The sequence below is a fragment of the Pristis pectinata genome, chromosome 17, assembly GCF_009764475.1.
Source record: "Pristis pectinata isolate sPriPec2 chromosome 17, sPriPec2.1.pri, whole genome shotgun sequence".
Lineage (NCBI taxonomy): Eukaryota > Metazoa > Chordata > Chondrichthyes > Rhinopristiformes > Pristidae > Pristis > Pristis pectinata.
In genome coordinates, this window is record NC_067421.1 from 16,657,895 (window position 1) to 16,670,030 (window position 12,136).

General features: G+C 41.4%; 1 protein-coding gene across 1 annotated transcript in view; it reads right to left on the reverse strand.

The window, feature by feature from the left end:
- ksr2 (kinase suppressor of ras 2) overlaps positions 1 to 12,136 on the reverse strand; it is a 298,317-nt gene that overhangs the window by 19,902 nt on the left and 266,279 nt on the right. Inside the window, 2 exon segments of the mRNA XM_052032133.1 lie at positions 4,525 to 4,658; positions 4,880 to 4,976. Of these exon segments, the coding sequence (XP_051888093.1) occupies positions 4,525 to 4,658; positions 4,880 to 4,976 (231 nt within the window).

Consider the following 12,136-nt stretch of genomic DNA (forward strand, 5'->3'; position numbering starts at 1 on the left):
CATCGTATAAGGGAACCATTCAATAGTCTTATCACAGTGGGGTACAAGCTGTCCTTAAGTCTGGCGGTACATGCCCTCAGGCTCCTGTATCTTCTACCCGATGGAAGAGGAGAGAAGAGAGAATGTCCCGGGTGGGTGGGGTCTTTGATTATGCTGGCTGCTACACCAAGACAACGAGAGGTAAAGACAGAGTCCAAGGAGGGGAGGCTGGTGTCCGTGATGCGCTGAGCTGTGTCCACAACTCTCTGCAGTTTCTTGCGGTCCTGGGTGGAGCAGTTGCCATACCAAGCCGTGATACATCCAGATAGGATGCTTTCTATGGTGCATTGGTAAAAGTTGATGAGAGTCAAAGGGGACAAACCAAATTTCTTTAGCCTCCCGAGGAAGTAGAGTTGCTGGTGAGCTTTCTTGGCCATGGCATCTACGTGATTTGACCAGGACAGGCTGTTGGTGATGTTCACTCCCAGGAACTTGAAGCTCTCAACCCTCTCGACCTCAGCGCCACTGATGTAGACAGGTGCGTGTACACCGCCCCCTTTCCTGAAGTCAATGACCAGCTCTTTTGTTTTGTTGACATTGAGGGAAAGGTTGTTGTAATGACACCATTCCACTAAGCTCTCTATCTTCTTCCTGTACTCCGACTCATCGCTGTTTGAGATACGGCCTACAACGGTGGTATCATCTGCAAACTTGTAGATGGAGTTAGAGCAGAATCTGGCCACACAGTCATGAGTGTACAGGGAGTTGAGTAGAGGGCTGAGGTCGCAGTCTTGTGGGGCACCAGTGTTGAGAATAATCATGCCGGAGGTAGTGCTGCCTATCCTCACTGATTGCGGTCTGTTTGTTGGAAAGTCAGGGATCCAGTTAAAGAGGGAGGTGTTGAGTCCTAGGTCTCGGAGTTTGGTGACAAGCTTGTTTGGGATTATTGTATTGAAAGTAGAGCTGTAGTCAATAAACAATAGTCTGACGTAGGTGTCTTTACTGTCCAGATGCTCCAGAGCTGGGTGTAGGGCCAGGGAGATGGTATCTGCTGTAGACCTGTTTCGCCGACAGGCGAACTGCAGTGGGTCCAGGTTGCCTGGGAGGCTGGAGTTGATGTGTGCCATGACCAACCTCTCAAAGCACTTCATGATGGTGGATGTTAGAGCCACTGGTTGGTAGTCATTGAGGCATGTTACCTTGCTTTTCTTCGGTACCAGGATGATAGTGGTCTTCTTAAAACAGGTGGGAACCTAAATTGAATGATCTGGTGGTACCTCGATATCCTCTTAAAAGTTGTGAATTTCACAGTTTTTTGGTGAAGACTTTGGATTTTCTCCAATAAGATGTGTGCATTTTATGCCTTTATTAACTAGCCTGAACTATTCCAAGGCTTGACTGGCCAGCTTCTCACCCAACAACCAACACAAACCTTGTGCTGCTATAAGTAACTCACACCAAGTCCTTTTTTCTTATCTTCACTGTAATCACTGATTAACACAAACTACCAGAAAGAAACAAAATTTTGAAATTTTCAAAAATACTTTCAAACCGCCCCACAGTTTGTCTCTTCCTAACTCTGTAATCTCTTCAACCTTTATAACCCTCTGAGATTTCTGTCATCCCCATTGTTGAGTATCGATGTATTTCTAAGTTTTATTGTTATACTGTTGATGACTCTGTTTGGGCACCAGCACTGGAATTCCTTCCCATAGCCTCTTGCCTCTCTCCCCTCTGTTAAGGTGCTTCCAAGACCTACAGTACCTCTTTATCCAACTACTTGCCACTTGTCCAAATCTCTCTCCTTGTGGCTCAGCCAATGTCAACATTTGTTTGGTAATACGCCTGTGCAATACCTTGGCATGTTTTATAAATGTTGTCATGGTACTGACAACAGTATCTTGCCCAACAAAAGGCAGCCAATATGTGTACACTGACGGTTACTTGCACACTTTCAAAAAAAAACTATTTAATCACAATTTTGTTTTTGTAACAGGTTCATAGATACAGTTGTGCAGGGAGGAAATTCAACATTGTGTTAAAAGGGTTTTTCTGACTGCTGAGTAATCATTCATTTTCACAGGGTACACGAAATGCACAAAGGGCTCTTCAGGCATTAATCATATCTGGTTTCACGTTGGCTGATCCAATCAGCTATATGTAAACTGAAAAACTGCAAAATCCCAAAATTAGCAGAGGGGGAGAGGAAAGGTTACAAAAGACAGCCAAAAGGTGCTACTTAACAAAGCAATATTACAGCAGAACTAAGAGTGCTGTAGACTTAAATATGGACAGTGATTGCATATTTGAATGTGACAGAGGAAGACATCATTGCATCTGCTCCTCCAATCCACCAGTTCGGATTGCTGCACTGGAGGGTAGCTCAGGGGCCAAATGTATAAGTGGCAAATCCTCAGACAGGAGTGGCCTACCACTGACTATGGGGGAAAGGGTAGCTTGTGTGCCAGCTCCCTGGAGAATGAGGTAGTAAACTAGTTCTGTCAAGAAGTACTCTAATGTGTACCTTGATGGGGCAGTTTCTAGATGATGGCTCATTAAGTTGCACATGCACATGCTCAGGACATTGTCTGGCTGCTCAGGAGCCTGTGTGAGATATCAAGGAGCAAGGCAGAGACCTTGAGCAGGTCTTTGTACTTATCTTGGAACTGACCAAGTGGCAGCCAGCCCCAAGCTAACAGATGCAGATTGGACTGCACTTACAAGAGATCATGGAAGAGTACTGCAGAGCACATGAGTGAACCATGTAAAGGTACTTAATCTTAAAGATCACAATGGCACATTTCTCAAAGCTCTTAGTGGCCCCATGGTTGCTGTCCCCAGCAAAGCCAGGAGATAAATGTTAGTCAAAAGCCAAGGTCAGAGAAGATAATCCTTGCCCCAACACCACTATCCCTCACCCCCAACAGTTATGCTCCCATCCCCATGGCAAATGAAATCCAGCAGGCACCAAAGATGCTCTCAGCTTAATGAGTCATAGAGTTATAAAGCATGGAAGCAGGCCCTTTAGCCCAACTCATCCATGCCAACCAAGGTGTCTACTTGAGTTAGTCCCATTTGCCGGAATTTGGCCCATATCATACCTGCCTCTACAGCCTCTTCTGGTAGTATGTTCAATATACTCACCACTCTCTGTGTGGAAGAAGTTACCCTTCAGGTCCCCTTTAAATCCTTCCCCTCTCACTTTAAACCTATGTCCTCCCGTTTTAGACTCCCCTACCCTGAGAAAAATGATGGTGACCATTCTTCTTATCTATGCCCCTCATGACTTTATATACCTTTATGTAAAATATCTATGTGTATCAGTCACCACCACCTGGACAGAGCAAGAGAATCTGGGGTTGTAGGGATCAGCCAGGAAAGTTGATGAGATCCAGGCTTAGCCTTGATCTTATTGAATAGCAGATCTGAGGAACTCTATGAACCAAAACCACCTCCTGTTTCTTATTTTCTAGAATTCCAGAAGTTGAGAAGTTCAGATGGACAAACAGAACAACTCAGAGGCACTAGAGCTTAGCTAGAGCTCTGCCTGTAGAAGATGTCAGATCTCTTTTTCGTAGACTCAGAAAACCTTGACCATCACTCTACTGCTCCTCAGATGCATTGTTCCTCAAACAGCTAGAGGAGGAGCTTGGCTCTGGGTGGATATGCCCTCCAAGCTGAGACGTTATAAACTTCATACTTTAGATTCCTTGGACATTACCCCTGACTTTTGCCCCTCTTCTCAAGCTGTGGCCTTATTAGATGCCTGGTACATACACTACTATAGCATCTATTATTAGCAGAACTGATTGAAAAACTTGAATTCAGTGCTCACCCATATTTATATACAATAACCAGCTTGCAAAGAGAAGTGTGTTCAGGTCCAAAAGACACTCCAACAAAACTACACGAGATTAATGATCCCTTTAAGTTTTCAGCTGCAGGGAATGACACTGTTTTTATGAACTGCTTTCCAGTGTGCATTAATTACATTTCAGTGATTCATTTTCAAAGGGGACCCAATAGAAGCATTAAATATGGCTTGAAGTAAAACGTGCATTCTACATTCCAGGCTTGTCTTGCACATGGAAGCTGCTGACTGTGTTCACATTACGTGTAATAAACATTTCTAATTCCCTATCATTTTTGAGTAATTGATTTTAAATTCAAGCACATCTGTGTAGTACTTACAGCCAATCACAATGTGATGGAAGTTAGAGGCAAATAATCCCACTCAGCTAGTTGTTATACCACTTACTTTCAATTGATAAGGTTTTGAACCTTAAAAGTAGCCTTCCTTAATTCTTGCAGCATCAAATATTTGTGGATTAAGAAGTGAAAACCATTTAATAGGATACTTTTAGTTGAATTAAAGAAGTCCATGCTGTCCACAATTCCAATAATTTCAACAGAAGGTTGCTTTACTGTCATGTAAAAATGGAAATAAAAGTCTTCTCTATTTTGTAGAAAAGAGCTATTAAGGTCTATCCTGTACTTGCTAAACTTCATAAATAATAACAATTTATATGCATTGCAACACTGTACCTGCCCTCTTGCAAAGCTCCAGAGATGCTGAAGAGGCCAAAATCGGTAATGATTATCTTTCCATTGTCGTAGAATATATTCTTTGACTTCAAATCTTTATGAAGAATTCCTTTAGCATGTAGGTAACCCATACCCTTGAAAATAATATCACAATAATATTTTAAATAAGTGCACAGGGATAATTGCCCAGACTAGCACAAAACAAGTACATGTATAATATTTTTCTCAAGTAACCCAAATAAAAAATGTAATGTTTGTTCTATCCTTTAACAGCAAGTGAATTGGGATGAAGTGACAGCTGGTTTTTTAAATGTTAGTACACAGTATAAGTGTACACATGTAACACAATGCGCACCTTTACAATCTCCTGAGCGATTTGTCTGGTCTTGTTCACATCCAGCACCATTTTAGCATCCCTTACGACAGAATACAGAGTTCTTCCTTTGCAGAGGCTGCAAAAAAAATTAAACAAATATTAAATCACTGAATAGATATTGCAAGTTACCTCAAAGCAATGATGAAATGAAAACAAAATTATCAAGTATTATTAGCACCTTTCCATTAAATGGGTAATTTAAACTATTTGTAAGAATTGAAATATATTCAAGCTTTAAAAACCTTATAATCTCAAAAATCTAAAATTGGCTCAGCAATTATCAACAAGAAGAAATAATTCCATTGGAGAGATCTTTCATTCTATATTTAAAATGAAGGGTTGCTATTAGAGAATTCGTATTAGAGAGAGCTGGGTGCCTTTGTTCAGTGAAAAGAAACATGTGATGCAATATCGTTAAATATTTGAAAAGTTGCCCTTGTGGAGCACCCTGTCTTTTGTACAAAAAGCCAAATGTAGTATCTTGGAAATTGAAGATTCCCATGCAGTTTCTCTTTGGATACTGTAGACTTCAATAAATATGCCTTCAAAATATGCTCATCTACTGAATATATTATACAAGAACTGTTATCATGCCAACAACAGGTTTTTTCATCTGGCTGAATGATACATATGCCTGGAGAAGCCCTGGCCTTCCATTGGCAGTTCAGGCAGCAGGTTACAGTAAAGCTATTGCATTTTAATAGAAACTGGATAGTAATTCTGCCTTCCTGGATTCCCAACATGGGAGAAAGCCTGCTTGACAGGCTCCCTTTCCAGTCAAATGGGAAGCACTCTGGAGCAGGCCAAATTGGTCCAATTCATATCAGAAGGTAGGGGGGAATGCCTGAGTAAGATCTGGTCCCAGGTGGAACAGGTGGAAAATCTTATCCCTGATCCCAAATGCCTTTGAATGAGATTAGGGTCTGATGGTAAGGGTGTTTAGGTGGTTATGGGGATTGGATTGGTAGGATTGGAGCACTTCTATGTGCCCTGTCTTACACAATGGTGTTGCAAAGACATTCATCTTCTCCCCAATGTTGTGCTTGCCTTTTTTTTTCCAATTGTTGTATTTCCATAGACCTGGGGAGACTGGGAAGCTGTGCTATCCGTACTAAAACATGCACATTAGGTTGAAGTAAAGGCTACCAGCTTCATGAACAGATTTACAGTTCCAACCATCCTCTGAAGAGAAGAGAGACTTCCTATTTTTGCTTCCTCCATAAAACCTGGAAACCAACAGTGCCAGCTTCATGTACATTCCAATCTTTCACTAATTAACTCCCTACCCACGTCCAATCCCACATGTTTCCTCATATTAATATCCCCATGCATTTGCCCAAACCCTTTTCCTCAGAAGGTCAAACCAGCTTCCATATCATTTTGAGTGTGCTAGAGTATCCCCTATGAACTTCCCAACAGAAAGTCCAATAAATTGCTTTTTTTGGCAGAACTTATTCTGCTGCTACAGTGGGGGTGTCAACTAAGATTAAAAAATCTGGTTGTAGTAAATAGGCAGGCCTTGAGGATACTTGGAAGGACAGCTGCTTCCAGGGAACTTTCTCCTCCCCAAGGGAAATGTCCTTGTTTCAAAGGTCAAAAAAATTGGCAGAAAAAAGTCTTACTTTTTTCTATTTTATTAAACAATTTTTGCAAGGTTACTTGTTTATTGGTGAGTTCCATTTGTGTTCAGTGTGGTTCATGATTCATGAGTATAATATTTGAGTTTATTAGATGCAAATGTAATAGGTACAAATGTGGCAAATGTAAGGCTCAGAGAGATAGAGAGTGAGAGAGAGAGAAAGAGAGAGAGGGAGAGAGAAATGCTAAAAATTACAAATCTCCGTAAAATGCTGTCCTTTTTGCACCCATTGTGATCTTTCCCCAGTGTAGGTGTTCAGTAGGTGTTTAAGTATTTGATTTCAGCAGAACAAAATGAGTCATCCATCTCATCCGCATCTGGAATGAGTCATTAACTTGCCTTATACAATAAAAGAATATCCAAAGATAAGGTTCTCAGTTTCTCAGAAGAAACCAACAACTTGTTGATCTTATTTTATGTTGGAGGAGAGATGTTGCTTCACCTTTGGCACCCTTGCAGAACCGCATGAGGAAAAATCAGGAATATTATTTGGACACAGATGACAATCTATTCCAGCTCCTTGTGAACCAGGTTCCTTTATTATGAACTTTAATCATGGCCCAAGTGAAGTTCGGTGTGAGATATACACTACGGTAGCCACTGCAAACTAATGCTCCCTGTGTCACTCTGTGTTGTAGTCTTTCTTCACTGTAGTCATTTTTGAAACATATTTTATATCTAAAAGAAATGCATGATTCCTTCCTTTCATAATAACATTGATCTACTTAAGAAAATTTACTCAGCTCTGCTAATGTTTTCTCCCATCACAGCCAACTCCAGCTTAAATCCTCAAAGACTGTTAAGTTCTGTCATGGTTCAATCTGTGGTTCTGATAAAGAATTAATTGAAAAATTCAATGCAATTTTTGATATTTGTTTTGCAAAAAAATAAAAATAGCTGATGTAAAAAATTAAATGAACGGTTAGTGTCAGTGTTTGAACACCTTGACACTTCTTAAGACCATAAGAAATGGGAACAGGAGCAGGCTATTTAGCTTCTCGGTCAATTTAAGAGGATCCCGGCTGATATACATTCCTTAAGTTGTCTTTTCTGTCCTTTCCCCAACCCTTGATTTCCTTACTGATAAGAAATCTATCTACCTTAGCCCTAAATATACTCAAAGTGTCTGTCCCCATAGCTTCCAGTGACAAGGAGTACCATAACCATCTCAAAGAGTTCTTCCTCATTTCAGTCTTACTGGGAAGCCCTTATTCTGAGACCATTCCTTCTGGTCCTGGACTCTCCCATATAAGGAAATATCTTCTTAGCATTTACCCCATCCACTCCTTCCAGAGGAATTTTATATTTTTCAATAAGATTGCCCTTCATTCTTCTAAACTCCAATGAGTCCCAACCTGCTTAACCTTTGCTCATAGGACAATCTCTCCATACCCAGGATCATCCTATTGAACCTTGTCTGAATCAATTCCTTAAATGGGATGGGCCAAAGCTGTTCGCAGTTCCATAGGTGTGGTCTCATGAGTACAGTCACAACAAAGCTTCCTTACTTTCATATTCCACCCTCTTGAAATAAGGGCCAATGTTCCACTAACCTTCTCTATAATCTGCTACACTTGTGCACTACCTTTCTGAGTTTCTGCACAAGAACCCCCAAATTGTTTTGTACTGCAGTCTTCTGTAGTTTTTCTCCATTTAAGTAATTCTGCTCTTTTGTTCTTCCATTCAAAACGAAATTCACATTTTCCTACATAATACTCCAATTACCAACCTATTGCTCACTCATTTAACTTATCAATATCTTTCTGTTAACTATTCATATCCTCCTTGCAAATTGCCTGCCCACTTATTTTTGCAATGCTTGCAAACCTGGCTCCTGTACATTCACTTCATTCCTCCAAGTCATTAATCTATATTGTAAACAGTTGAGGTCCCAACACTGTTTCCCGCGGTAACTCGCTGTTTACAGGTTGCCGACTTGAAAATGACTCCCGGATCCCTACCAGCTTATGCTTGCCTGTTAACTTAAGCTCTACCACGTATTGTTATTATAATAATATTACTATATTAATTCCAACACCATGGGTTCTTGTCTAGTGACTTAACCTTTTGAGAAATCTCGCCACACCTTTAATGGAAATCCAAATACAATACACGTACTGGTCTCTCCCCATCCACATCGGTGGAAGTTTCCTCAAAATATTCTAACAAATTTGTCAAAGATAATGTCCTCTTCATGAAGCCATGCTAACTACTTGAATTAATGATGGTTTTCCAACTGTTTCCAAATTTCCTTAATAAGTGATTCTAATTTTTTTTAACAATAGTTGCTTTTCTTATTATCCCACATTTTGCCTCCCTCTCTTTGTGAATAGGGGTGTCATATTGGCTCATGCTCTGATTTTTGTCAATTTTCTGTCAAAATACAGGCATGTATCACTTAGGCTCAATTTCTGTACGTAACAGACATGGTGCATAGCTCCAGTGGGTATTATGAAGTGCAGGAAGTTCCACCAGAGGCATCATCTTCCTTACAAAATAATGGGGCAATAAACACAAAACGCTGGATGAACTCAGCAGGCCAGGCAGCATCTATGGAGGGAAATGAACAGTCGACATTTCAGGTTGAGACCCTTCAGCAGGACTGGGAAGGAAGAGGGTAGGAGCCAGAATAAGAAGGTCAGGGGAGGGGGAGCAGCACAGGCTGGCAGGTGATAGGTGAGTCCAGATGAGAGGGGAAAGGTAGGTGGGTGGAGGAGTGGGGGATGAAAGGGAGTGATGTAAGAAGCTGAGAGGTGATAGGTTGAAGAGGCAAAGGGCTGAAGAAGAAGGAATGTGGTAGGAGAGGACAATAGTCGTGGAATAAAGGGGAGGTGGGGAATAGATGGGCAGCTCATGAGGGTGGAGGTGGGGGAGGGGAAAGAGAAGGGGTGAGGGGTCCACAGGAATGAGGGAAGACAAAGAGGAGGAGGGGGGCAAGGTGGGGGGAGGAAAAGGGGAGGGGTTACCACAAGTTAGAGAAATCGATGTTGAGGCTGTCCAGTTGAAGACTACCAAGGCAGAATATGAGGCGTTGTTCCTCCAAGCTGCATCTGGTCTCAATGTGGCAGTAGAGGAGGCCATTTTATTCTGGCCACTGCCCTCTTCCTGTCCGGTCCTGATGAGTGTCTCAACCCAAAACGTTGACTGTTTATTTCCCTCCATAGATGCCTCCTGACCTGCTGAGTTCCTCCAGCATTTTGTGTTTGTTGCTCCGGATTCTAGCATCTGCAGAATCTCTTGTGTCTCGGTGTTACAAAATAATGGGGCAGTTTTTCTGCTGACTGAGATTATTGAGCTCCTGCCCATGGACCAGGCTGTTTCTTCCAGTCTTCCACTCGCAGCACCTCAGTGTGGCTCAGCACAATGCAGGAAACACTCATAAAATCTCAGGAACTTTTTAAGTTAACGATAACGATAACGTAAGAAATATCACTTGTTCCTATTGATTACCATGGTTTACCATTCTATTCTTGCACCAAGTCCAGCCACCCAGTACCACAATTCAGCAAACAGTTTTGAAATCTGTGGGAGTCTATAATGCCCTATTGGACTCCAACAATATAAAAAAAATGTAAAATTATTAATAATAATTAAAACAAATCTAGTGGGAATGCTTAGGTGCAGTGCAAGTGTCCTGGGCCCAGGACTAACTACAGCAGAAGTGTGTTTTGGCCTTCTGTTCAGAATCCTGAACTTCCACTGAATTTAGTGCTTAAAAGACAACAGATCAAAGGGAGCAAAATCAAACTGCTGGAGGAACTCAGTGGGTCAGGCAGCATCTGTGGAGGCAGCTGATGTCTGGTCTCAACCCGAAACGTCGACCATCCAGTTCCCTCCACAGATGCTGCCTGACCAGTTGAGTTCCTCCAGCAGTTTTTTTGCTCCAGATTACAGAATCTGCAATCTCTTATAGCAACAGATCAAAGGGGATTTGCTGATATTTAAATGGAAGATCTGGGCTAATGATATGGAAAATCAACACTATTGGTAACAGCTGTTAGATGGAGAATTGATGTTTTAAAGAAAGTTTAAAAAATACTTTTGGTGCAGGTTCTTTACTGCAGTTTTACTCTTGCTCATGTTAATTGGTGAGAAATCTTGGCAATATCATGCCTTAGAGATATGGACAATACGCTTCCTTCGGTGGACCTCGCTACATTCTAGCAGAATAATATTAATTTAGAAATGCCAGAGAAGTGCAAGTGGGGGCTTTGTGATGCCACCATTATCCACTTACTCATAAATATAGACAAGGGTACATTTATTTGCAAATTTTCCAAGGAACTTTTGGTGTGCTTGGGTTCTGGTTCCCAAGGAGATTGAGATATCTGTGCCACCTGTTATAATTTGATCTAAAACCAAACTCCATTACAGGTACAGCATCTGTCTCACCCCTCTCTCTCACTTCTAATATACTGGCTATCTTCCCTCTAAGGTCTCAATCCGAAACATCGACCATCCCTTTGCCTCCACAGATGCTGTTTGACTTGCTGAGTTCTTTCAGCAGTTTATTTTTTTCTCCAGACTCCAGCATCTGCAGTCTCTTGTGTCTCCATTATGGGAATGGGTGATTGGATGCAGGAGGTCACATGCTGATACATCCAGGAATATATTAAACCAGAGCAGAAAAGCCTATACGTTATCTTTCCTGAATGATTCTACCCTAGCGGCAGAAAGGGCATTCTCTGTACCAAAATCATGCATCATTATAAATTGCTTCATAAACCATAGAACAGAGATACAGGTCATGGGCTGCTCCATCACCCAGCAGCAAGCTCCACTTTGTGGTTCCTGTTTCATCATTTTGGCTTTGCAATTCTTCCATCTCACCTCCTTCAGTCTTTTCAAAAGGAACGATTACTTCCTGAGTATTTCCAAAGGCTATATGAATTTTGGATACTCTTCCCTTTACTTCATTCTCCGTGCTTTCCACAGATCAGGTGTTTACTTTTAATTGATTGTATCTCTTAAGTTTCTCCTCATGCATATCCAATCGCCCAATTTTGTCACAAGGTCAATACTAAACAAGAAACTATGGGAAGTTTTGTTTAATTATACAATTGTGGCAAGGTTTACACAAGTACAAAACTATTTGTGACTGAATTTTAATGCAACTCAAGTATCTGGAGGATGAGGGGGGATTCTATTGAAACCTACCAGATACTGAAAGCCCTGGATAGAGTGGACATGGAGAGGACGTTTCCATTAGTCGTAGAATCTAGGATCTGAGGGCACAGCCTCAGAATAAAGGGATGTCCCTTTAAAACTGAGTTGAGGAGGAATTTCTTCAGCCAGAGGGTGGTGAATCGGTTGAATTTGTTTCCACAGAGGGCTATGGAGGCTAAATCATTGGGTGTATTTAAGGCTGAGATTGATTGGTAAAGGGGTTATGGGTTACGGGGAGAAGGTGGGTGAATGGGGTTGAAAAAAATCAGCCATGATTGAATGGTGGAGCACATTCAATGGACCGAATGGCCTAATTCTGCTCCTATATCTTATGGTCTTATGATCTATGCCGTTATGCAGCATAAATCGGGGTTTCATCATTGTAGACAACACCAATGAGAAACCATCATTAAAGAAGATAGCTGTCCTAA